The sequence below is a fragment of the Solanum lycopersicum genome, chromosome 6 (genome assembly GCF_036512215.1).
Source record: "Solanum lycopersicum chromosome 6, SLM_r2.1".
Taxonomy (NCBI): Eukaryota; Viridiplantae; Streptophyta; class Magnoliopsida; order Solanales; family Solanaceae; genus Solanum; species Solanum lycopersicum.
This window is the reverse complement of record NC_090805.1, coordinates 47,037,581-47,059,622: the sequence shown is the minus strand read 5'-3', so window position 1 is coordinate 47,059,622 and position 22,042 is coordinate 47,037,581. Positions and strand designations below refer to the sequence as shown.

Here is a 22,042-nt window from a genome sequence, read left to right as displayed (position 1 = left end):
CAAGTGCTCCTATAGCTGCACGGAGTAGGGGAGTGCAAGTAGATAATGATTTGCCTAGACTATGTGAAATAGTCCCGGTATTATTACTCCCTAGTTTTACTAATACATTTTATTCAATACTATTTTTATACACGATCCCTCATAGTACAACATGTGTTATTTCAGAACTTAGCGTAGAATATACACTCTACCAAACAATCAAGATGTGTTTCAGAACTTAGTGTAGTGAAAAGCAATCTTTTTATTATACTAGCAATAGGTTCAGTTAAATTCAGGTGCACAAAGGAAGATATCAAGCTTTTTAACCCTGTTCCAGAACTTGGGAACTTTCTTTCCAACTTCAGCACCAACAGTTCTCTGCTGTTCACCCTTTTTGACATTGCCAACAACAGCCTCTTCAGGCACTTTAAAGCAACCCTTCAACCCCATCTTGGACCTGCCCCTTTTCTCTTCTTCATGTTTCAGTAGCTGCTCATAATACTCATTGTTCCTTCTCTCCAATCCATATATCTGACTTTGAAGATCCTCAACTTTTCGACTAAGCATGCAAACTCTGTGATTCTCCCTTCTGTTTAGCATGCACCTTGCAAGCTCAGCTACCTTCCTCTTCATGAACAAAGACTCTGACGACAACCCCTTATTCTCCTCCATCAATGAACCCACTTTGTATCCCAATCTCGCGTTCTCATTTAACAAGATCAACCTCTCCGATTCCAACAACTCCAATAAGCTCTCCTGCAACTCTATCTTCCTTGATGACTCGTTGCAATGCTTGTCAACTTGACTAAGCTCGTGCAGTATGATTTCACAGTCTACACTTCTGATCACCAAGTCTGCAATGATCATGTCTGGTTCAAATTTGGCTTGTGTGGATGGAAATGGAGGCTGATATGATAATGAACTCTCAGCATCAGAATCAATAATCTCCGATCCGTTGTTCTCTTCCTTATCAAATTGATCATCATTATCATGATCATAATGGAAGGATGGAATAGGGAAGGAATTTTGACGATGATGGTTCTTGGCAAGTGTTTGGCAATAGCGGTCTGCCAAAGAGAGATAGTTGCCATACAATTCTTGAAGTAAGGCCAGAAGCTGTGGCCGTTTCTGGTAGTAAGCATCAGCGCGTTCTGTAAAACTGTCAGCACCATATTTATTGGGAATGTTCACGACCAACTTCTTCATCTTCGTGTCCAAATCTGAAGAAAAAAACACAATCCAAATACAATCAAATATGTGTATGATGTTGACTTGACAAGTAAAGCATTTGAAAATTTGAATTCTACACCTCTTTTAAATTGATCAAATCCAAGTTAAAAAATGGACCCTTTGGCTCTTGCCTGGACCATGAGCTACAGTGACAGATGTTGACAATGAAACTTAATACACCTATTTATTAAGTTTTATCATTTCCCATAACATTGACAACAACAACATATCCATAAGTGAGATTTAGAGCATACACATATCTTACTCCTTTATTTTCAAATATACATTGATATCTATCCATACTTGTTCCCCGCACATATACACATAGGATTAACAATAGTTTAAATTTCTCTTTTACCTTAATCAAATAATTTACAGTAAGGAGATATTGTTTTAAACCATAAATTTTAAAAGTCTTTATTTTTTCCTTAAACAACATATCAAGTCAAATAATGTCACATAAAATGGGACGAAAAGGGTGATACTAATTACTAAACTCTATCCAAACCCTCACACACACACACATGTTGACTTTGAAACATTGGATATGACCAAGTCTATGAACAATCTGCCAACCAGGCAGAAGGATTAAAGGTACTGTTAATTCTGCTGAGGAAACAGACATTATTTTCTTTCTGCAACACAACAGTATGGTGTGATACATCCCTTTTAGAGGGAGGTCCTACTATTCAAATTTCAAAAAAAGAAGCATTTTTTGTCTACTCTTTAAACCTCAGACAGAAACAGCAAAAGTAGCAAAAGGACATAACCTTTTTGAAATAAGCAAAGGTTTATCATATATGAGAAGAAAATGACACTTCATATCACATGACACCTTCTCTTCATACACTTCCAAATGAAAGATAAATACAGAATAATTGACCCCATACCCCCAACAAAAACACCCCCACCCCTCTCTCTGTCATCGCTAGAATTTTGAGTTTATGCGTTATGAATTTTAGAAAATGCAGCTTAAGTGGATTTTAAAGCACAAATACACATGTAAAAGAAAATTACAACATGTAATTACCGGCAATAGTGCAGAGAAGCCAAGAGGGTCTACTGAAGCTTCTCTTCCTTGAATTCTTTGAAGCATTACCAGTTTTCTCTGTTTTCAGTTTTGCTTCCATTTCAGCAGGCAAAACAGGGCCTACACATCAAAAACATTTTACTATGCCTTCTTTCATCAATTAATACAATAAGTAAATAATGCAAAGATATACTATAGTTATTTATCCATAATTAATGAGACCGAATGAGGGGTAGACGAGGGATTAGGGGCAGAGCTACCTTGTATGAAGGATTTCTTCGGCGGAAAATTATATTATTTATACATAGTTAAAATAAGTATATATAGTAGATATTGAACTCTCTTTGGCTATCTATTTCTACAGATTTTGAACTCCCTTATCGAATCTGCGAGGGATTGCTTAGATAGTAAACATCCTCCAAACCCAATCGTAAGATTGTGGATTCGAGTCACCAGATAACTAAAAAGGGGTGTAAAAGTATATATAGCAACATCTTCCTTTTTTCCATTAAAGAGGACATGATCACAAGCATGGAAGAACCTACAGGTACAAAAGCGGTTCATCCAAACTCCTATCGTCGATTTTTTTTTATATAAACCAGATAAATTTTGCTTAATACATAGTATATAATAGATGATAACATTTTTGGTGAAAATTCTGCATTTATGGCTGCCACTAATCATGACTGCATGAATATGTAATGATTGAGAAACAATGATAAAGTTGGAAACGCAGCAGCAACAGATAATTAAAAATGGGAAGAAAAAGAATTCGCAAAATGTCGAAAAACAGGAGAATCTTAGTTTACTATCTAAACATTCATCTTTGTTAGTGAGAGTTCGATTCCCCATCCTATAATTCCCTCCCTGATACCACATCCCCTACCCACTATGCAATATTTTTAAAAAATGGTTGAAGAAGAAAACAGAGGAAGCATACCGTACTTCAAATTGTTGATCACAGTGTTGTGCCCAAGCAGCTGCCCCTTTAGCAAAACAGAGTGGAGTATATATTAAGAGTAGCAGCAGTTTGTTTGTCTTTAACCCTTTACATATGCCAACTTTTTTTTTTTTTTTTTTTTTTGTGGCACTGATATAAAACACTTTCGTTATAAATAGTTACCCCAAATAAATGCTGAAATTCACCCTAGATAGATACATATATTAAGAGAAACAACAATTTTTAATCGTACACTCTCACCTTTTTTTCCCAATTTAAAATTTCATCTTTAGTAATTTTTAAATATTCTTATTAAATCTTTCATTCAACTGAAAATTATCTAAAAGCCTGCAACGATTTGAAAATTAATTTTGAAAGGCTAGTATTTATAAAAATCTCAACCTTTTCCCCAAAAAATAAATAAATAATAATTCAGGTAAAAATGATTATAAAACAATGCTCCTTCCGTCCCTAATTACTTATCTAATTTTCCTTTTATAGTTATCCCTAATTATTTATCCATTTTAACAAATCAAGAAATGACAATTTTTTTTAAATGTAAATTTTTTCACCAACTTCATAATTAATATGAATAAAATGGTAAACTCACTACGTCATTAATAGGTGTATCAATTCAAAAGTGAACAAGTAAAAAGGGACGGAGGGGGTAACTTTCACAAATCTTTTAAATTTTAATTTCCAACATTCTTTTAATATTTTGCAAAAAGCCACCCATTTTTCTCGACAATGGGTAATTGGGTACTTCCTAAGATGTCTGTAAGGACGTACGGAATAGCAGGCAGACCTAGCTGGAGAAGTTCGAATTGACAATTCAATTATTGGTTTTTCGATATCTAATTTACCCTTTCAAGGGGTAATCTTTTATGTCAATGTCATTCTCATAGAGTTCGAATTCAAGATTTCTTTTTTTAGAACGAAAGAATCACACTGTTACAAAAGATCGTCTCCCTGAAGTGTGTCCCAAAAACGATTATATGATTGTTTGGTGAGACGAGAAATTTCACTCGAAGATTTACGGATCCATTTGTAACGATAACGTTGAGAATGAATCACATGTAAATTTAGTCATGCACCATGACTGGGCAACACCTCCACCCTAAAAAAGCATATTAGACATGAAAAATCCATAGTAACACTTGATTTCTCGAGTTAACACAATTCTTTACCTGCGATATAATTGTTACTACCAACATAGAGAGAAATGGTCATAAGGCTACTCTTCTTCACTGTATAAAGAGATCTGAGCATACCATGCTGAATATACATATATCAAAACATAAATGGAAGTTCAAACTCAATCATGTGCATCTAACATCCAGCTTCTTGTCCACAAAGACGACATTCCAATAGTTGATTTTTGCCAGAAAATTGAACTTCTTCTCAAGATCCAGCTAACAGGAAATCATTTCCCCCTGAATAGAGAGAAAACAAATGAAAATATATCAGCATTACACTGCCAAAGGGGAGAGATTTCATAATGGCAGTTATAACCTATTTGTTAGGAGTGATTAACTATGTTTTCAGGTGCATCGGGAAAAGCGGTAAAGCAATGAGTCGAAAACATACGTGTTCATCATCAATGTGATATTATCTCCTTTCAGAAGAATCCGCCCTGCAGAGGAAACAAAGACATCTTAGAAACAAAAGTAGTAGAGAATATGATTTTTTGTTGTAATTCCGAGGGAGAAAAGGGCTAGGCCTTAGGTTGAAAGTTATTTACTACGCACCTAACTGCTTTCTGCTATTCTTCTTCACATTGACTTCCTCGGCATCATCTAGAACCAAATTCATGTACTCATCAAAACCCTACACACAAAAAAAACAAATTATCCATATGCAATCTTGACAACAATATAGGTAACGTAATTGAAGGCCAACAAATACTCAAAACAAAATGTAAAGATCACGCATGGAAACAGATGATTTCTCAATAATCCCCGTAATGTAGATTTGACTTGGGAATCAATGATAAAAAATAACCCTAGGTTTTAGGTCAAAGCCCCAGAACACACTTTCTCAATAATTTGACCAACACTTCTTAAAATGACTACAATTGAAAATGTTATAGCTCTTTTAATACAAGGCTATACAATGTGGATATTTCATTATAACATTTCTTTAGAGAATTAGAGTTCCTCCTTTCAAACTCTGAGCAGTCCAGTTTATCCCAAATTCAAGTATATGCAAGCATTGACACAACAAACTAAAATAAATGTGTTCATTAAGTCTAGACTTTACATATAATTACAACATTTAGTTGGTCTGGTCCAACTACATAGGCCTGTGTGCTCAGCAATAGGAACTAACAGTGAGCTATAGTCTAAAATCTATACCTATATGCCAAGTATGACTTACGAGCTTGCTACATGAAATGGAAGTTTTCATGACAACAATGAAGCTAGATGTTAGGTACTATTTCTATTGCAATTTAAAAAATAAAATAAAAGAAAGGCTACATGACTTGTAAAATATAATTAGTTGAAAGCTAAAGAAATATGAGCGTAAACTGCTTTTCTCCTTGCCGAGCTTTCCGACAGCCAGATTATTTAGTCAAGTTTCTCTTTTTCTTTTACTGCCTCAATCCTTTGTTGGGAATTTATCCTTAATACATCCTAACTATGCACCTTTATTATCTCAAAACCATTCTAATGATAAATCTCATAGCCAAAAATTCTATCCTGGGCTGCTCATTTGACAGCTCATTCAAAATCAGATATATACTAAACTCTATAGATCTTTACTCAATATATAAGAAATCAATAAGCAATTCCATCAATACCCAAAAGAAAATGGGACGCATTGCCTCTAAATTCTATGCTGAATTTACTCTGGGAAATAACTTAATTTACTGCACGCGCTAAGGGAATATTAATCAACAACTAAGAGAATGAACCAGAAAGTAAGTCTCACAAATATTGGTAGGAGGAAATTCATTATAAGCAAAAAATATTAATCTATTTTTCTTCTTTGAACTGGAGACCAAGTTATAAAACATACAATAATACGTCCTTCAATCCTCTGATCCTTCTGCTCAAATAGCCATATCTGAATGCGAGCTTTCTGCCAAAAAAAATAAAAATCACATAAATTATAACTCAAACAGTAATTGGAAATTAAGCCTTTGTTTAGTCGTTTAACTGAAAAAAAAAAACTTAAACAAAGACGTATGATAGTAAACTTACACTCTGAAGAAATCTGAAGATCAGATTCTGTAAAAAAAACAAAAAAAATCCCAAATTTAGCACAAAAAAGTGTTCAAAAATAAAATTGCTCATACGAAGAAATGGGAAAGAAGGAAGATACTTACAATGGGCTGGGTCATAATCCTCTGTACTTTGGTGCTAGCCATGGCTGCTGATGCTGTTTCTCCGACGAGTTACTCTTCTGCAAGCAAAACCCTAGTTTGACTCAAAAGTCTCAAGCCTTGCTATTTGAGAATCGAAATGTCGCATTACATTACCCGGAGATGAATTCGGGTTTGGGCTCGTGTTGTCGTTAAGTTTAAATTTTGAGACTATTTGCGTAAGTAGAACCTTTTAAGACTGCTATTTAAAGTATAGCCAAGTACTTGAAAAATAGTGCAAATTTACCGTAGTGTTGTTACTTTTAGTTTGTACATGTTGTTAGAATATACAAAAGAAAATTTTGAAGCCAAAATTTAAAATGATATTTGATCACGCATTTCTCTTTTAAAAAAGTTAAAAAATTGTAATATATTTTTTATCTTTAAATACAATGTATTTTCTTTTCAAATTATATTTATTTTTACTCGTTCATTATTCTAAAAACTAGTTTTTTATTTATTTTTCACTTTTAACATATGAAAAATATTTTTTTAAAAATCATGTTTTACCCTTAGTATCAATTAAGGATTATTTTGTTTGGGTACCCTCTATAAATTCTTTTCTTATTATATCCAAGAGTTCTGATGTTGTCTTTTCGAACTGTACCATAAAATTGTGATGAGTTTTAGATGCGATAAGCGTTTTCTTACGCGTAATTGTTTCCAATGATATAGTATCATCTTCAACTTTATCATCGATATAGTTTTTTCCGATCATATCCACAATTCTTTCTAAGATTTGGACCTCTGAACATATATCACTTTCACCTGGTTAATTCAACAGGTTACTGACATGTATTTTATTGTGGTAACCGAGATTATAATCATGGCCTCAAGTTCAAGAATGACATTTTCACAAGTGGGTTCATCCAAATTCACTGAGATTGCATCTTCCAAACGAATTTTTGCAGTGTCGAAAATAATTTATTTTTGTTTCTTGTTGTACATTTGTTATCCAAATAGGGATTGTAAAATTGATAACATCCAAAATATTAATCTTTGTTGGATCGGTTTATCCTACTCCATAATCTTCTAATATCCTACAATAATACATTTTAAAAGCTCTTATTATTCCAATATCACAAGGTTGAATTTTGGATATCATGTTGGGTGGCAAGAAAAATAATTTAACATTTTGTAGTCTTTCAATGTTTCTAATATGGATTGAACGATCTACGATAAGCAAAACTTGTCTTCCATGCATTTTGTGGTCAAATCAATGAATATATTCATCAAAAACTATACTTTTCATCTATGATTTTTTGTTTGCACGATAGTAACAATTCAAGATGTCCATGTTGACATTTTTAAAGGGACTTGGCTTCGCATATTTTCCAATGATGCATAAAAGAATATTTTAATTCATCTTCATTGCAACAAATAACAATTGTGAGCTTTTCTTTGTCGTGCTTTCTTCCTTCAAGTTGTTTCGTAGCAAGAAAATGATGATCAACTTGTAAATTATAAAATAAGTTAGTTTCATCCATGTTAAAAATATAATTTGTAATAAATTAATCTAATTTTTTTTCTTATGGATTTCAATTTCGTTTCCATGTCTTGTATATCAATTGAACCGTTTTCTCAGAAACGACAAAATGACTTGATACCTCCATGTCTTAGATTTATTTTTTCAAGCCTATCTAGAGATAATTTGTGCTCAAAATTTTGTTGAGGATATGAAAGTTTCATTGCATCTATTGTCTTCTCCAAAATTAACTCTCGTGTTATATCCAAACAGTTTTGATATTGGAGAGCCACTCATAAACAACCTTTTCCATGTCTGAATATTTTATTGGCTTGTGTCGCTTGATATCCTTTCCTTTTTCTAAGTCAGTCAAAAGATATTTAGTTGATCGTTTGAGTATGTTTAATATTATGTCACGTCTGTAAATCTTTTTGAGTGCATGTGAAATGATCTCTTTTGTACTCAATTGTTGATTTTGTGACTTCTTTTTGAATGACAAGCCATTTTTGGATACTTTTGTATTTTTTTTTTCACCTTCATACAACAAATGTTTTTAATGAAAATAAAATGAATAATAATTGATTATTAAGGAACAATGAACATTATCTATAATATTACAATGAATGATTGAATTCTTGAATTTCTTTACGATGAATCATTTAACAAAAAATATATATTACAATGAATTATACACACATTGTACTTTATGTATAATAAATTTAATATTCATATAATATTAATAAATATGATATATAAATTAGTAAGATATAATAATTTTGATATAATTAAAATTAATATTCATTAAATCTCGATCTATTTTTAAATTAGTAAATATTAATTTATTAATTAAGTAATATTTCTAAAAATAAAATTTCATCTTCCCATTTATATTAATTTATATAGATTTTAGTGGAAGTTTTTGCTGAGGAAAACAAAAAACACGTCTCATTAAAAAAAAAAAAAAATTTGGGCAAAAGCGTAAAGTCACACTGTGTCCACTCAACCGGGTTTCCGGGTCTCAATTTTCACCCTCCGAATCCAAGACGCAAAATCCTTCTATCTGGCAGTGGCTTGCGTTTGATCGGCCATTGTTGAACGCTCTCTACGATCAATTAGGTATTTTGATTCTTCTTTGTCAATAGTTTACCTGAATTGGCGACGTTACTGCAGTAAATTTGCATAAAAAGAAGCAGTTTTTGATGAATTAAAGTGGTTTAATCACCTCCTCCAAACAGCTGGAGCTTTGGGCGAACCGCAAGTTTACTGTTTCTGAAGCCATTGTTCAATTGTTAGTTTCATAATAACCATTGAATTTCATATAGACCTCAGGTAAATATTCCTGACTGTTTTTTTCTAAAAATTGAAAAAAGTTTTTAACATTTTTTTTTTATGTTCACCATGAAATCATGTGAAAGTGTAAAATTAGAGTTGGTTTCTATGTCAACAGGCTGTTGTGGAGGAGCCTCTTAGAGGAAGAGGCAAATATTTGTCATTTTTATGATACAGTTGAGTTGTTAATTCAAATGTTTGTCAGTATTCTCTCGGTATAAACTATTTCAAATATTGTGCTGAAGATGTCTTTGAGCTCAACTGCATTATCTACTGATGTTAAGGAGTCCAATCAGGAGAATTTGTTCATGGTACGCGGCAACCTATCCAACGATGGAAGTCCTCGAGAACAAGAGGCTGATGAAGAAAAGAGTGAACACCTTCATGGTGATTGTGACAGGGGTGACAATGAGAATGCGTATGATGAAGATGAGGAAGAGGATATGGATTTTAATCCCTTGTTAAAAGAAACTGCCTCTCTAGATGCTTCTTCAAGCTTGAGCTCAGAAATCGAAGGTCTGGATGCTGATGCCGTTGACAGTGGGCAGAACATTGATGAATCGTTGAGAGTTTGTTGCGAAGAAAGATTGCCAGATTTTTCACAGGATTGTCTCATTGGTGACAAAGAACTTGGTGAGGAGATTGTGATGCGAAATAGAGCTTCTTCTGCGGCTTGTCCAGAAGACTTGAGGAAAATTTCGCCTTCTGAACCTAAGGAGAGAGATTCCACTCTAGATACCGAACCTGAAAGTGGAATTTCAAATAGCAAGAAGACTGTGTTGAATGGAGGGGGTGATCACTTTGAGGATCTTTCAGTTGGAGGGTGTAATAATATAGCAAATTCAGGTAGATCCATCATAGATATGGATAATGAGGATGCTATATGTAAGCGTACTAGAGCACGCTACTCACTTGCTAGCTTTACACTTGATGAACTTGAGACATTTCTTCAGGAGACTGATGACGAGGATGATCTTCAGAATGTCAACGATGAAGAAGAGTACAGGAAGTTTCTTGCAGCTGTTTTACATGGTGGAGATGGAAATTCTGGAAATATACAAGATAATGAAAATGTTGATGATGAAGATGAAGACAATGATGCAGATTTTGAGCTTGAAATTGAGGAGGCATTGGAGAGTGACCTTGATGAACATCTGAAGGATGATATTGAAGAGTACGAGGCTGTTGGTCGAAGACCTAAGACTAGGCAAACCAGGCGCCAAAGATCTTCTCTTGAGAACAAGAATAAGATTTTAGGATTGTCAGATAGGCCACTACGCCCTTTGTTACCATATCTTCCCAGTTCTCCTTATTCCGTACATGGTGCAAAAGGCATGATGCCTCCATCCAGTCTGCTGCCTGCAAATGATGGCTTTGTGAATGGATTTACACCCCATCAGATAGGACAATTACATTGTTTGATACATGAGCATGTTCAACTTCTTATTCAGGTTTTTGCTGTTTGTGTTCTTGAGCCGGCCAAACGGCACATTGCTTCTAATGTTGGGGAATTGATTTCTCAAATGCTTCGTAAACGTGATGAAGTATTAGCAAATAGGAGTGTTCCCTATCCCAGTTTTTGCTTCTTCTCCCCGTATGTTTGTCCTTCGGTATCTGATGAACCTTTGCATATTTCACCTTTCCAAATTACCAACAAAATTTCTTCAGCACATGATTTGCAGCGAGGCTTTACAAATAATCAGGTGGGATGCCCTTTAGGCTCCTGGGTACCTCATATAAATGGTCCAATACTATCTGTTCTTGATGTGGCTCCGATCAAATTAGTCAAAGACTTCATGGATGACGTTTCTCATGGTATATTATGTTAGAAAACCAAATTTCATTTGATTTTCTTATTCTTTTCAGTTTATGATACTTACTTTAATTTATCACTGGTTATATTTATTGACAGCTGTGCAAGATTACCAATGTCGGCAAGTAGGAGGTTTGAATGACAGCTGCTCGGAGAAGAAACCCTTGTTTCCTGTGCAAAATATTCATTTTACTGCCGAACCTGATGGTCGGGCTTCCTTATATTCAAACTCTGTACCTCCTTCTTCATCAATTTCTCAAAAATCAAAGAAGACTCTGGCTGCTGTATTAGTAGAAAAAGCTAAACAACAGGCTGTTGCTTCTGTTCCAAATGAGATTGCTAAGTTAGCTCAGCGCTTCTATCCTTTGTTTAATCCTGCTCTGTATCCTCATAAGCCACCCCCTGCAATGGTAGCAAACCGGGTGCTTTTTACTGATGCAGAGGATGAGTGAGTTTATGTCCTTTTATTTTTGTGCAACAGCAGTATTCTTATGAAATGAGTTGTTTTACTGACTAGGCCGTGATTGTAAAATTGTTTCGACTTTGGTGCCTTCTTGCTTTTGCTAGTTCATATTGCTCTCCTCCACATTTGTCAGTCTCTGCCACAGTGATAGGTGGTGAATTAAACTCTTTGCTATAGGAAGAAAAGAGAAAGTAGTGATTTTAGTTTGGGTTCGGAGTTTGCACAGTTAGATTGTTGGAATTCATATCTCACGAAAAGTTAATGCATTCTGAAAATGCTCCCAAATAAATGATCTCTTTTACAACTTATTTCTCAGCATGATAATGAGAAAGTAGTAAATTATTTATGGTTTATGGTTGCAAAGTTGGAATGTTGGGTTTCATATCTTATGGAGAAAAAGCATTATGAGGTTTCTCACAAATGAATGATCTTTGCAACTTATTTCTCAGCATGACACAATATTAGGTGTTGTGGTAAATAGGAAAATAATTCTGTTACATCTATTAAGTATGAAAACAACTGGGTGAAGCTAATTGCCTATATCTGTAAGAGCCTAGTAGTTGTTCTGAAATAAAGATTTTACTAGTCTTTTAATTGTGCCTTTGTTAAGTACAGTGTATTATTCGTGTTCCACTAAGGCAGTTTCATCATTCCCTACAAGGTTCTTAAATTTGTAATATTATGGATGATCCCCATTTTACCCACATGTTGATGTTTTGCTTTTACCTTATTAAATAGTATACTAATATAACCTTGGCATCTGGTGCAGACTATTAGCATTGGGTTTGATGGAGTATAATACAGATTGGAAAGCAATTCAGCAGCGGTATCTTCCTTGCAAATCTAAGCATCAGGTGATTCTTATGTGCACCTTTGATGGCAACAACTCTGCTGTCAGTTATTTATCCTCTTGATTTCATTGTAGTTCTAGTGTTAGCCTTGTGCTTAACATGGTGAAATACTTGACCTTTTTTGCAGATTTTTGTCCGACAGAAGAATCGCTCATCATCTAAAGCACCTGATAATCCAATAAAGGTTTATTACTAGTATCAGTATTGTACATAGAACATTAGGAAACAATCTAGTGATAACATTATGGCTCCATTTTAACTGCCACAAAAGTTCCTGCAAAAGCTCTTCCCCAATCTATTCATTCATCTGTTGGGACTTGGGACATGCTGGAGATGTTGAAGCCAGTTTGAAATTGATGATCTCTCTTCCACTCCTCCAACTTTTCCAAGAATGTCTTTAACTCTACAATGATTTCCCGATTCATCAAATCAAGTTGAAACTTGCAATAACAATGCATCCATTAATCATGATCTTTTCTTGCAGTTACTCAGTAGTTTCAAAATATGTTGCTAGGAATGCATTTTTTGATTGATTATTCTCGATGTTATTCAGATTTTTTGATTGATTATCATGGTCATTGAGCATGGTAAATAATGTTGTAATGACTATTGTAGGCTGTTCGAAGGATGAAAAACTCTCCCTTGACAGCAGAAGAGGTTGCACGTATTGAAGAGGTAAATATACATGACAAAATACATTTACACTGTATCATCATTTCCATCGTCGCTGCCTCACTGTTTACATGGTCATGATCACGCAGGGCCTGAAGGTGTTCAAGCTTGATTGGATGTCCGTGTGGAAGTTTATTGTTCCTTATAGAGATCCTTCCTTGTTACCCCGGCAATGGCGCACAGCTATTGGAACACAGAAATCATACATATCTGATGCTAGTAAGAAGGCAAAACGTCGGTTGTATGAATCAGAGAGAAAAAAACTAAAATCTGGTGCTTCAGAAACTTGGCATATTTCTTCCAGAAAGAAGGTAAGATTGCGTCTTCCATTCAAGCTGCTGTTTTGCATCCACTGTCGATGTTGGAAAGGTGCACTTTGTCAAGAACTATCCTTTTCACCAGTATGTTCTGTTACAGTCTGGTGAATAGTTTAAAGATTAGGCATTTAATTAAATAGACGAGCCTTAGTTCTTCTAAGCCAATAGTTAAAAACTTACTTTTTAAAGAAGTTAATCATTGATTAGAATCAACAGAACCCTTTTGAAGCTAATCTAAACGTCAGTTTCCTTCTTTTTAATTCCAAATATTATTGTGAGATATAGCTAGTTTTAGAGAACCCTTAGTTTAGCTTAAAGGACCAATTTTGGAATGAGATGGGTTAGAATATATTGGAATAAATGTAGAGGATTCATATAAGCTGAGCCCAGCAAATTTGTGCTTGACGTGTAACTGATTGTTGATTGAATTATAAGCACACTTGAGCAATCTGTCCCATCTAAGTGGGACCTATTGTCTATCAGTATTATAGTTAAGGTCTGTTTGTGATCTTTTGTACTTGCAGAGTATTTTAGCTAAGCTGAGAATGCCTGTACTACAGATATAAATGTTTATGTGTTGGTGCCAAAGAGTTGTCCATCATGTAGTAGAATTTCTTTTCTCCTTGTTTTTGGTAAATTATTTCGCTACTAGAGGTTTTCCCAGTGTTTCGTGCTTTGGCTGGATAGTAGTTCATGAGGCATGTCTACCTCAGGACGTTTAAGCAAAAGAGGCTTTACCAAGTGTTACCTGTGTTAAGAGGAGACTAAAATGTAAATCCTTTGTTTTTATATTATGATGTGGCTGATGAGTTCTGATGCATTTTTAGCATGTTTTGGGGTCCGTCGATTGATGCCAAAATCACTAGTTTGTGATTGAGGCAGACCGCAGAGTTAATTGCGTGATTATTTTGTTTTTGAAATTGAGTTAATTGAATGATTGATGAGTGGATTCTATTGGTTCCTACACTTTTGAGAATGTTCTATAACTTCAATGCTCTGTAATTTCGAATGCATCAACTGGGTGCAGTTATATATAAACATGTGTTTGCTCATGAAAAAAAATGCAGGATGATGTTGCTGACAGCGCCATCGAAGGAAATTGTGGTGCAGATAATTGTACAGACAGAAATGAGGAAGCTTATGTTCATGAGGCCTTTTTGGCAGATTGGAGGCCTTCTGTATCCAGCATCCAGGTGAATCATTCTATGTCAAACCTGGCAGAGAAAATTCCTCCACTCCAGCTATTGGGTGTGGAGAGTTCTCAAGTTGCTGAAAAGATGAATAACAGTGGTTCTAGAAATTGGCAATCCCATATCTCTAATGAGTTCCCTGTTTCTCGGAGGTACTCATTGCATCACTGTACTCCTTTTTTTTCGCTTCGTAGTTCATGTGTTTTTTTGAGGTTGCAGACATTCTGCATTTCCATTGTGCTGACTCACTATACTTATCATCTGACTTGAAGGTCGTCAGAAACTGAGTCTTTTTCGCGGGGAAACGGAACCCGTAAATTTAACAATGGGCAGTTAGTTAAATTAGCGCCAGGTCTGCCTCCTGTTAATCTTCCACCATCTGTTCGAGTAATGTCTCAGTCGGCTTTCAAAAGCTATCATGTTGGAACATGTCCGAGGGCTTTTGGTGGGGATGCTTCTACCGGTGATGGTGTAAGAGACAATGCAGTCCCAAAAACTGCAAATGCTGCAAAACCATGTACTAATTATTTTGTGAAAGATGGACCATTAAGCAGTAGTGCCGGGAGGAACAATATAAGTAATCAGAATCTACAGGAAACCAGATTGTCTAAGGACAATAAGAATGTTACAGAAGAAAAGGATGAGTCAGGTCTAAGGATGCATCCTTTGCTCTTCCGGGCCCCTGAAGATGGTCCTTTTCCACATTATCAGTCTAACTCTAGTTTTAGTACATCCAGTTCGTTCAATTTCTTTTCAGGTTGTCAGCCTAATCTTAGCCTCTTTCATCATCCACACCAATCAGCCCATACTGTTAACTTTCTTGACAAGTCTTCTAATCCTGGGGATAAAACTTCAATGTCATCTGGTTTTGACTTCCATCCGCTTCTGCAAAGAATTGATGATGCAAATTGTGACTTGGAAGTTGCATCTACTGTTACACGACCCTCTTGTACATCAGAAACATCAAGAGGATGGTGCACTCAAGTTCAGAATGCTGTTGATAGTAGTTCAAATGTTGCATGTGCTATACCCTCTAGCCCTATGGGAAAAAGCAATGAGCTTGACTTGGAGATGCACTTGAGTTTCACGTGCAGTAAACAGAAAGCCATTGGAAGCAGAGGGGTGGCTGACCGTTTCATGGAAAGGTCACCAACTAGTGCTTCTAGAGATCAAAATCCTCTAAACAATGGAACTCCAAATAGAACCACCCAGCATAGTGATTCAGGTGCCACTGCAAGGATTTTGTCCAGCGATGAAGAAACTGGAAATGGCGTTGATGATTTGGAAGACCAGTCTCTTATAGAAATTGTGATGGAGCAGGAAGAGCTAAGTGACTCAGAGGAAGAAATAGGAGAGAGTGTAGAGTTTGAGTGTGAGGAGATGGAGGATTCAGAAGGAGAGGAAATATTTGAATCTGAGGAGATAACCAATGATGAAAATGAGGTACCTCTTGAAAATAACTCTGCTAAAAATTTCTAGGACTTCTATTAAGGCAGTCCAGTTATTGCTTCCCAAATTAGTTATTCTGTCAATCATGTTTTCTTTGTACTAAAGAATGTCAGGAACTTCCCGGTGTTTAGTGGTTAGGTGCCAATCTTTCTTATTACTCCACAAGCTTGATAATTTTGTTTTTCATCTGTGCGCAAGTACTAATATTATGTATGTGCACCCAGAAACTACTGCATCAACACTAAGTTACAATCATAAGCTTCATTCTCTATCTTCTCATCAAAAAGAAAAGAAGACCAGCATAAACTTCAGAATTTGCAGTCTTATGGAGACTTGTACCAACTTTTCTGCTAACTTTTATTTTGCTCAATAACTTTGTTTTGGCCAGGAGATGGATAAAGTTGCATTGGAAGACTCTTATGTTCAACATGTACCTTATACACATGGTAATTCAAAAGGAAATTCTTGTAGCATTACTGAAAGCCATGCTACTAGGTTTGACAAAGCAACGGATGACCAGCCCAGTTCTCTATACTTGAATTCGAATCCACCTAGGACTGTTTCTTCCCAAGTCAAGTCAAAGTCTAGACATTCCAGTAATTCTGCTGGCAAACCCCAAGATCCTACTTGTTCCAAGAGGTCTAGAAAGAAAACAAAGCGGGACAGAGATCACCCTACGGTACCGAAGTGTGCTTCTGACATGCCTGAACAGGCGAACCAATCTTCTGTTGCCTCTTCACCCAGGAATTCCAGGAAACGTGCACGTGGAACAGATTCAAGGAAAACAGACACAAGCGTGATTGCCGATACGAATGAGGAAAGTCCAAACAGTACTAAGAAAGATGAAGTAGGTTGATTTTACTCTAATGATGGGAAACAAAACTTGGCTGATTTAGCTTTTGTAGCCTCATATGACATATTAGGGCTGGGAGGGTAGTTTGCCCCATTTTTGAAAGTTCTCTTGCTGTTCTGGTAAAGTTCAAGCTCTGCAAGTGCAGCTGTAATATTCTATTCTAGAAAAAGGAAAATGAAATGTATTATGTATATAACATTAATTCTTAACTTATTGTTGAATTCAACAAATGAAGTTGAATCAAAATCCTCAAAACAAAATCAAAAATATGTTTTCTGATGGGAACAGCTTAATACAGTGATATATTCCATATTTATAATACATTACAAACAACTAACTGTATTTCATTCTAAATATAGTGATAAAATGATATAACATTTAATTCTTTATTTAGTCATACATTGGACAAACAAAAAGCTTAGACAGTGATACACACAAAATTGAAAGTTAGATTCATTAATAAAGTATGTTATGTTAACTTGGACAAACAGAAAGCTAGAAACAATGATACACAACCATACTTGAGATACAGTGATGCACTCTATACTTGTAGATACATATACTTTAATCTAATGATATAACATTTCATTCGTTATTTAGATTCATTGATACTATACTTACAAATGTAGATTTTGACTGAGTTTTAACCTTCATGTTTCCATTAGAGTTTGAAAATCAAAGAAGAAACGAGAAACCAAATTACATTTTCTATTTTTGCACTGAAGATATGGATGTTTTACTGGATTTTGTTATTTTAAAAGATTTTTGCGTGATTTTCTCTTGAATCACAATGTATCGTGTGTTATTTATTCTATAAAGAGTTATTATATTTAGTAATTATTAGAAGTATGGTTATGTTAATGTATAGTAATTATGCATCAAACTGCCACTATTTGAGAAAACTCCTTAATTCTCATTAACTCTTCTAGCTTGTCAAGGGTTTAGGGAGTAAAATTTTGAACTTTAGATATTCAGGTTGAAATTTGACACAAGACATTAATATCTTTGATATTTGATAGAATTATTATCTAATAAAAGAAATTATTATTTGATTTCTATCTTTTCATGGTGCTAATCAATGGTACAAAGTGATACGTTTACTTTGTACGATGGATAGTATTTCCTTGTTACTAGTATTTTTACTAGCATTATATATGGTCATAAAAGATTAGGTACATATGCCTCGATTACAATTTGCATTGATTGTTCATTTGTGTTTGGGGTGCATACATTAATTTCTAACTCCTTAGGACAAGTTTTTTCTTTCTTTTAGATATTCTTTTATATTGTGTGTTTGCATGGAAAAATAAAAATAATTAGTGTGAGAATTTTTTTTTTTTGCTAACTCTTTTGAAAAAGTTTTCAAAAAGATCATAATATCTAACAGATCGAGTGTTATATTGGTCATATAAAATATCAACACATAGAAAAATGAATGAAGAAACATCATTTGCGAGTGATAAAACATAAAGAAAGAAAATCATACAAGGAAAAGCATTCCAACTTAAAAATGCTATTACCGAATTATTTAAAAGTTAGGTATTTTCGTTAGCATGTTATTCTATCGAAAATTTAAAAATTCCGAACCAAATACTAAATAACCACCTCTAATCTTCATATATAGGTTAAATATAGTGAAAATCATTTTACTTGATTTAATTAATGATGTCCAGACTGGACTTTAGGTTATAAATTCTGACATTGAAAAAATGTGTCAGATAAATTCTTGTGGTCTCTCATACTTTTCTCTATAAATACTTTCTACACATAGAAGTTACAACTCATAATTCTCTTTTACATATCCAATGTCGTCGGCGGGGAACACTGGCGGCGGAGAAATGGCCGGAAATTCAGCTCTGAATTACTACTGCTATGGATGTCAGAGCACTGTGCCATTGCCAAATTCTGAACTCTCATGCCCTAATTGCAATGGTACATTTGTAGAAGAATCCCCTTCTCCAGATCCTGTTACCGGAGCAAATCCTGACTCATCGTTTTCCTTCCCCACCGATTCCGGTAACGAAAGCGACGATGAAGTTTCTGCACTCTTCGAAAGTGGTTTCGGCCGATCACCAGTTGAAGTAGACCCTGTTACGTTCATGAATAGGGATGGTGATGGAACTATTCAATTGCTGCTTGAAAACAATCATGAGAATGAGCTACCGATTATCTTTGGTGACTTTACTGTGGGGCGGTATCTCGTGCAGCTGATCCGTCAACTTGCTGTGATTGACTTGAACATGAATGGTACGCCACCTGCTGCTAGATCGGCTGTTTTGGGCCTTCCTGATGTTAGGGTGAGTGATGAGTTGTTGAATTCGGATTTATCCCAATGTGCTGTTTGTAAAGATGGTTTTAAGCTGGATGAAATGGTGAAACAAATGCCTTGCAAGCATATGTACCATAACGATTGTATTTTGCCTTGGTTAGAAATGCGTAATTCGTGCCCTGTATGTCGATTTGAGTTGCCTACCGATGATTTTGCTTATGAGATTAGGAGACGTAGGAATGCTAACAATGCTGGTTTGTTGTCTCGGGGTTTAGAAGGTGGAGGAAATCAGGGGACATTGGATAGCAATGGTGGTTTGCTTTCTGTGGATGCAGGAAATCAGGGGAATGGTGGAACAGTGGAGAGCTATGGTGCGTTGTTTTCTATGGGTGCAGAAGTTGGAGGGAGTCGGGGGAATCGTGGAACAGTGGAGAGAAGGGTTAGGATTTCAGTACCAGGGTTATTAAGGGGGTTGCAATCACATGCTGAGACGAGCAGCAGTACTGGAGGTGGGGGAAGCAACGATGGAGTGAAGAATGATGGTGATAGTAGCAGTAGCGATGATACTCATGGGGAGCCGAATCCACATCCTGGAGGACATGGACAAGCAAACTAGGAGGATCTTGGTTAAAGTATGTACTATAGTTCTGAATTTTATCCAAATCTACTATATTTGTAGATGTTTAATCAGGTGTTTGGTATAATTCTTTCAGAGAATTAAAAGTCATGTATACTTGAGAGTTGAGATTGCAGTGAATATTTTAGGATGATTTTGTGCCTTGTTTGAGTTTCCAATTATTTTCTTTATATAAGGTGCAGAGAGGAGCATCTAGAACTCACCCTTTGGAGGTGACCCAGTGGTTTGGGATTGAGACTTCCATGTCGGAGGTCTCAAGTTCGAAACCCCTTTTGTGTGTTTTGTGATTTTGGTTAATGGTTTTCACTACAGGATGTCATCAGGATAAAAAAAGTTCCAAGAAAATACACCCCGCAGGGCTTGAAATTGCTACTTAAAGTGTTAAGCTAGAATTTTAACCACTCGCACCGCAAAGCTCATTTTTTCTTGAGTGCCATGGTTAATATTTAAACATTTCGTTATAACACAAAATTTCAACTGAAACGTCCAGGTGTTGTGGCACCCCCTCGAGCCTACATAGATATGCCCCTGTTTGTCAAGGGGATATATTAATTGTTAAAGAAACTTAGCGACAAATATGTTAGTAATAGGAATACAAAATTTGAACTTGGGGAGAAAATGTGGAATACTGACCCCTCAATTTGCCTAAAGAACATGTACTGCAATCTGTTCCTTTACTTATTACGAAGCTCATTGTTTCTTTGATTCAGAGTTGGTCTTTGTAAGGATTCCTTTCCCTTTTAGGATTTCGTTTGCGGCTTTGTCTTAATATTTCTTTCCAGGTAGGAATCCTCTACGAAAAGAAACTTTATGCACTGGTTTCTTGTCATAAAAGCAATCCTTCAAAAAAACATATTATTTTTTTAACCAAATTTTTAACCAAAAGAGCAAAATCGCTCGTGACGTCCTACTGACAAAATTAACTTCGTTTAATCCGTTAAATAAAATCGCTTTCCCAATAGCAATTTTTTCAATTTTTAAAAAAAATTAAAATCGCTGGATTTTGTCAAATTTTCTAAACCTCAAATCTCCATTTTTTTGTTGTTGTGGAAACTTTTGTAAATGTACTTGCAAGTTTGTCATTTTAATTGAATTCTGTTTTTCATGTGCATTTTTCAGCTTTTAACTTGTCAATGTTTGTTTGGTTGTATTGTAATAATCTCAAGAATGTGTTTCATCACCGTGATTATATGTGTTTTGGTAAAAGTTCCATTTTCCGGTGGCTTCTCCCCTTATTCTGTCAACTTTTTCTTTTTTTGAATTTTTTTCTTTTTTTTGAAAAACACTGTTGGGGCATTGATTTTTTTTTTTTTTAAATCAATGTTGAGACAACGATTTTAATAAATTTTTATTAAACAGAGTTAATATTTCATTTAAATTTGTTGCGAGCGATTTTTCCTTTGTTTGGTTAAAAAAATTTATATGCTATTTTTGCCTTTTGTTTTGATTCAGAACTCCATGAATTGCTCTCTTCGAACACACACAACAAGCATACTGTATACGTAAATTCTTTTAAAGACCTTTTCAATAATAGAAACAAGAAATAGACTGAGGTGGAATCAAGCAGCCAGAAATAATTGATTTTTCGTGAGCAGAATTATTGCATAAAACAAATTCATTCAATAAAGATATAATTCTTATCCCAAAAATATAATTCTACTTCAACTTATAGCTGGAAGAGGCCAACGTTGAATCGGATAATTAAAATTTACAACAACAGATTCAATATAAATATACAATCGAGTTCAAAGTTAAAAAAGGTCATTTTTTTTTAAAAAAAAACGTTGATAGCATATCAACTCTTTTTTAACCAAAAGGGAAAATTCTTCGGACAAAATTAAAAAGAATATGAACTCTATGTTTAATAAATAATTCGATAAGTTCTATGTTCATCATGACTTTGTCTCTTAGTGATGTGGAAGGATCAGATTCCTTGATCAAATTACCTGATAAACAATCTCGTTCATTTGATCAAGAAACAGCTGGAGGAAATAAAAAGCTCAAGGAAGCTTCACTCACGTGACTTACATGTAGAGAATATTTTTCTGTTATACATTGTACAGTAGAAAGTGACAAGTGGATAAGTAATTTATTTCTTTATTATTTTATTTTCATGTGAAGTTCTTGTACGTATACAGAGTTTGGAGATTGAATACATCATCATAAAATTCCCCAAAGCTTCTTTTGTTAT

General features: G+C 34.9%; 4 protein-coding genes across 5 annotated transcripts; 2 read left to right on the top strand and 2 right to left on the bottom strand.

Annotated features, from left to right (window-relative positions):
* Nucleotides 1-223: 223 nt before the first annotated feature.
* Nucleotides 224-3,323, bottom strand: LOC101249654 (kinase-interacting family protein-like). Of its 2 annotated transcripts, none has more exons than XM_010324210.4 (3): nucleotides 3,185-3,323; nucleotides 2,240-2,359; nucleotides 224-1,199 (listed from the first exon to the last, which is right to left on the bottom strand). In XM_010324210.4, the coding sequence occupies exons 2-3, from the start codon at nucleotides 2,337-2,339 to the stop codon at nucleotides 262-264; spliced, it is 1,038 nt and encodes a 345-aa protein (XP_010322512.1). In that variant the 5' UTR covers nucleotides 2,340-2,359; nucleotides 3,185-3,323; the 3' UTR covers nucleotides 224-261. The 2 variants fall into 2 exon arrangements, with proteins under 2 accessions (XP_010322512.1, XP_004242146.1); XM_004242098.5 differs by having other exon boundaries at nucleotides 3,180-3,321.
* A 986-nt stretch (nucleotides 3,324-4,309) lies between these two features.
* Nucleotides 4,310-6,737, bottom strand: LOC101247333 (uncharacterized). Its single transcript, XM_004241428.5, has 6 exons — nucleotides 6,508-6,737; nucleotides 6,383-6,409; nucleotides 6,198-6,260; nucleotides 4,928-5,006; nucleotides 4,767-4,812; nucleotides 4,310-4,612 (listed from the first exon to the last, which is right to left on the bottom strand). Exons 1-6 carry the CDS (start codon nucleotides 6,547-6,549, stop codon nucleotides 4,603-4,605), a joined length of 267 nt encoding a protein of 88 aa, XP_004241476.1. The 5' UTR covers nucleotides 6,550-6,737; the 3' UTR covers nucleotides 4,310-4,602.
* Nucleotides 6,738-8,935: 2,198 nt separating this feature from the next.
* LOC101249932 (uncharacterized) lies at nucleotides 8,936-17,224 on the top strand. The gene is made up of 10 exons (XM_010324211.4): nucleotides 8,936-9,337; nucleotides 9,456-11,152; nucleotides 11,250-11,598; nucleotides 12,383-12,467; nucleotides 12,592-12,648; nucleotides 13,080-13,139; nucleotides 13,226-13,447; nucleotides 14,521-14,795; nucleotides 14,916-16,086; nucleotides 16,481-17,224. Exons 2-10 carry the CDS (start codon nucleotides 9,583-9,585, stop codon nucleotides 16,946-16,948), a joined length of 4,257 nt encoding a protein of 1,418 aa, XP_010322513.1. The 5' UTR covers nucleotides 8,936-9,337; nucleotides 9,456-9,582; the 3' UTR covers nucleotides 16,949-17,224.
* Nucleotides 17,225-18,684: 1,460 nt separating this feature from the next.
* Nucleotides 18,685-20,418, top strand: LOC104648102 (E3 ubiquitin-protein ligase RING1-like). Its single transcript, XM_010324667.2, has one exon. The coding sequence runs from the start codon at nucleotides 18,751-18,753 to the stop codon at nucleotides 19,828-19,830; it is 1,080 nt and encodes a 359-aa protein (XP_010322969.1). The 5' UTR covers nucleotides 18,685-18,750; the 3' UTR covers nucleotides 19,831-20,418.
* Nucleotides 20,419-22,042: the final 1,624 nt, after the last annotated feature.